Source organism: Artemia sp. Qi Xiang Cuo, chromosome 20 (assembly GCF_049724085.1).
Source record: "Artemia sp. Qi Xiang Cuo chromosome 20, ASM4972408v1, whole genome shotgun sequence".
NCBI classification, from domain to species: Eukaryota; Metazoa; Arthropoda; class Branchiopoda; order Anostraca; family Artemiidae; genus Artemia; species Artemia sp. Qi Xiang Cuo.
Window position 1 is genome coordinate 2,272,352 of NC_142813.1, and position 4,419 is coordinate 2,276,770.

Consider the following 4,419-nt stretch of genomic DNA (forward strand, 5'->3'; position numbering starts at 1 on the left):
TACACGATGTAGAAATTTAATTCAAGAAATTATGAAAAAATTCTCAGTAAGTAACAATTTCTTTCTTGAAGTCAGCTCTTGGATACGCAATACGGGAATTTCATTCAAGAAATTATGAAAAAATTGTCACTAAGTAGCAAATTATTTCTTGAATTCAATTGATGAATAAACAAAAGACATTCCATTCATGAAATTATGAAAAAATTCTAAGGAAGTAACAAACTCTTTATTGTTTTCACGAGTTAGATATACGATGTAGAAATTAAATTCAATAAATTATTAGAAAATTTTCAGTCTAAGTATCAAATTCTTTATTGAATTCACCTGTTTTATAAACAAAAAGATATTTAGTTCAAGAAATTATGACAAAATTCTAAGTAAGTAACAAACTCTTTATTTTTTTCGCGAGTTAGATATACGATGTAGAAATTAATTTCAAGAAATTATGAAAAAATTCTCAGTAAGTAGCCATTTCTTTCATGAAGACAACTCTTGGATACACAGTAACAAAATTTCATTCAAGAAATTATGAAAATATTTGTGAGTAAGTACCAAACTCTTTATTGATTCCACCTCTTGGATATACAGTACAGATACTTCACTCAAGAAATTATGAAAAAATTGCAAGTAATTAACTTTTTTACTCTTTATCACAAACAATTTTCACTTAGCTACATGATGTAGAAATTTAATTCAAGAAATTATGAAAAAATTCTCAGTAAGCAACAGTTTCTTTCTTGAAGTAAACTCTTGGATACACAATACGGAATTGTCATTCAAGAAATTTTGAAAACATTTGTAAGTAAGTAACAAGTTCTTTATTGAGTTCACCTCTTGAATATACAGTACAGATACTTTATTCAAGAAACGCGATTAAACACGTTTTTAAGATACATGCTATTTGCTTGCCTTTCCTTGGCACCTTTCCAAACGAGCGGGGATTCCCCACTGGTTCCTACACAGTGCAAAAAAGTGAGCAGTACGAAAACTCCACATTTTTAACCAGACTGGTTTTTTTAGACAACACACACAAAGAGATTACACACACACGTAGAGACGAGACATGCACAGACACGACAAACAAAAAGAGTCATAGTGAGAGAGAGATATCCAAAAAGTTGGGTTGATCTAGGTTCACTTAGAGTGGCGCGCCACTCTATCTAGAAATCTACGTCATACACTCTACATACACTAGATACACTCTACATACATAATCTACATACACTAGAAATCTACGTCAGAAAAACTTGTCATCTTTGAATTCAATTCTCTTACTAATATCATTTGTAACGAAAACTATTCCTTTTATTCAAATCCTAATCACCAATCAAGTTATACTCGTTCCTCTTTGAAAGATGTAATGACCAGTAGAAGTAGAATTACCTCCCAGAAAAACCGGAAGGAACGTAAAGGCCGCAAATAAAACAGGATGGAACATAAGGCAAGCAAAGTATAAGTTAACATACTACTCACAGGTCAAGATAAATATCACGCATTCAAGTTCGTCTATATTGATAACAACATCCCTTGAACATAATTGGATGATTTCAAGGTGCCAAATTTCTTAGTTATAAATGCATGCTCTAGGAGCAATGCTCACCTTGTTATGTGTATAGAGTTCGATGTCCTGTGTCTTTCCCAGTACTTAATTTACAACGGTCCTGGGCTTCAATACCAACGCTATAAATACTAGCTTTCTTGTCAATAGCACCAAAAGATTATTTGGAGCAGCCTGAAAATGATGCAATTTAAACTCCTTGCCCTTTCTACTGACGCTGAGAAAAGCATTGATATTTGTGAAGAAGATCCCACTTTGTCGTCCATTACGGGGGCTGTGGTGGTCATTTCTTCTCTGTCACAGGTTTCGGCCCCCCCCCTTATAAAGCGGATTGACAAGCATATGTCCCCTCATACCATTTGGGAGTAAAAAAATTTGACTTCAAAATTTGTTCAACCAGGTCCATGTCAATTGCTCTGGGATTATGACTCACGCCTCCCTCGAAATCGCACCTGGGTATGCTTACGTTCCCTCACTCAAGGATCCAGTGCAAGCCACCATAAATCCAACTAGCATTTCCAGTGGACTGTACCGGGGGTCCTCCACTTGTGTTTTTCTTCTTTTACTTGGGGGATGCATTTCATAGCGCAAAGGCGTATCCTAGGTATCCCAGCCTGGCAACATTTTTTACCTCCATTGCCCAAGTGGCTAAATTTTATCCCAACATCGGACCCTGATTGAGTCCCCCTCCAGTCTTGTGGAGAAATTGTCCCAACAAAATTAATGCCATATAGGTTTTAATCGTTTTTAGCTTTCAATCATTTGCTGTGACAACTCCCTGATTTGGATAAGTCTTGCATGCCCCGCCAAGCCTGTTTAAAAGTAATAGTATGGCTGGATCAAGAGAGAGCAGGAAACCAGGTCAGGCTAATATAAAACTTTTTGTCTTAAGTTCATTGAACAGCAAATTGCAAGTGTTACGGTATTTTTTATGTCTTCCTCCTCCCGATTTTTTTTTTTATAAGTTGAAATCATATGTTAAAACCATACTTTAAAACTCTATTTATTCAAGGGGTGATGTGCTTTATAACGTGAATCGAATTGACTCAGGCCATTACACCACACGAAAAAGTCGGTCGAGTTGCCAACTTACACCTTATCAATACAGTCACGGTTACAAAATAATGTCTTGTACTAGTCCCTGGGCTTCCTCACCTGCCTCATTCTTTTCAGGAACGAATCGTGGTTTATGGTTTTGTGACCATACCTGAATTTTGTCAATATTTGCAGTGCCAAGTCAAGCAGAGTCGTCAAACATTTTCATCTTAGTAGAGATGCTTGATGATCAGTGTAAGGCCGAATGTACTTGGAATGCAGTCCTGTGGTTGCGCAGTAGGTTTGATCTTAGTTTGTTAATACGGGACCAGAGTTCAAGCCTGGGTGTAGCAACGTACTACAGGGCCGTTGCAAAGACTCACTAGTCAAGAAGCATCGTTAATCCGATACAATACAATACCCGATGCCGTTCAAACAGTCATCAAACCCTTCCTGAGTTTACTTCTCCTTGAAGGCGAACCTGTAGGACAGGATGCCATGACTGCTTGACGATTCCTGAGGATATAGAAATTTTATTTCCGCATATTTATCTATTTTGCATTCTTCCATAGATTTTTCTGTGGATTTAAAAATAATATTCTACAGCGATGAAGTCATTAATATTTTCTTACTCAAATCTAGACTTCTAACAGCGATTATAAGTTTTTCATTAGTTAAACATTCGGACATCAACAATGTGTAAATTCTAATGAAGAACTAAATCTTCAAAGGAAAGCTAAACCCCTTAAGCTATTTGATTTTACTGATTATCATAATTCTAAACATTAAATGATTTTATAATTAAATGAATAATTATAGAATCTTTTGTCCCCTGTGATTGAAACTGCTACCTTGAAAGTTTGATACATTATCAATTTACGTTGGGGATTTTGGAGGGGTTCTCAGCCTCCCTCAATTTTTCAGCTTATTTTTTCTGAGTTTTACCCACGTTTCTTCTTTTATTTTTTTTTTTTTTTTTATTTGGCACCCAGTATTTAACAAAAATTGTTATAAAGTTCTTGTTCATTAAAAACTGAATTTCAGAATTTTCCTAATTTTCTTTTAAGATGTCATAACACCCGTAAAAAAAACTATACGCAACAGAAACATCAAAGAAACAAAGCCTCGGATCTAATATCGACTCAACGACGACGACTGCCTGTCCCCGGACAAGATTTCTGACTGGGAAAAATACTCTCAGGTTTGGGTTTTGGAATGTCCGAACAATGGCCGAAGCATCAAAAACTGAACAAGTAGTAAATGAAATGATTGGATATAATCTAGACTTAGTTGCTTTATCGGGAGAGAGATGGAATGGTGCAGGATCAAATCAATTACCAAATGGTTGCAATATTATTTTCAGAGGAACTGATTCACGAAGAGGACAAGGAGTTGCTCTCTTCCTGACAAAAGAAGCCAAAAAGGTCATGATCAAATGTTCCCCAATCTCAGCCAGAATCCTCACTGCTGGATTTACCGGATTGCATGTCAAGCGTTCTGTGGTAGTTTGCTATGCCCCGACCAGTGAAGCAAATGAAGAGGTAAGAGACCAATTTTATAGAACCTTACAAGCGGTAGAAAACGACATACCTAGGCCTGACATAGTATGCTCCATCGGAGACTTTAATGTAAAGATTGGCAACGACCAAAAATATTGCCTCCAAGTACTAGGAAACCATGGACTTGGAGACCGAAGCGAGAATGGCGAATTGCTCGTTGATTTTTCAGCAGCCAATGATTTAATTATTGATGGGAGCCCATTCGGTCATCTTGACATCCACAAATATTCTTGGACCTCCCCTGATGGTTTAACAAAAATCAAATAG

At 36.4% G+C, this 4,419-nt stretch overlaps 1 protein-coding gene across 1 annotated transcript; it reads left to right on the forward strand.

Annotated features, from left to right (window-relative positions):
- The first annotated feature begins 3,819 nt into the window (after positions 1 to 3,819).
- LOC148939761 (protein CFDP2-like) lies at positions 3,820 to 4,419 on the forward strand. The gene has a single exon (XM_089106428.1). It carries the CDS (start codon positions 3,820 to 3,822, stop codon positions 4,417 to 4,419), a length of 600 nt encoding a protein of 199 aa, XP_088962554.1.

What these genes read in the sequence shown, in the direction of transcription:
- LOC148939761 (XM_089106428.1), top strand. Translation starts at nt 3,820, where the DNA reads ATGGCCGAAGCATCAAAAACTGAACAAGTAGTAAATGAAATGATTGGA.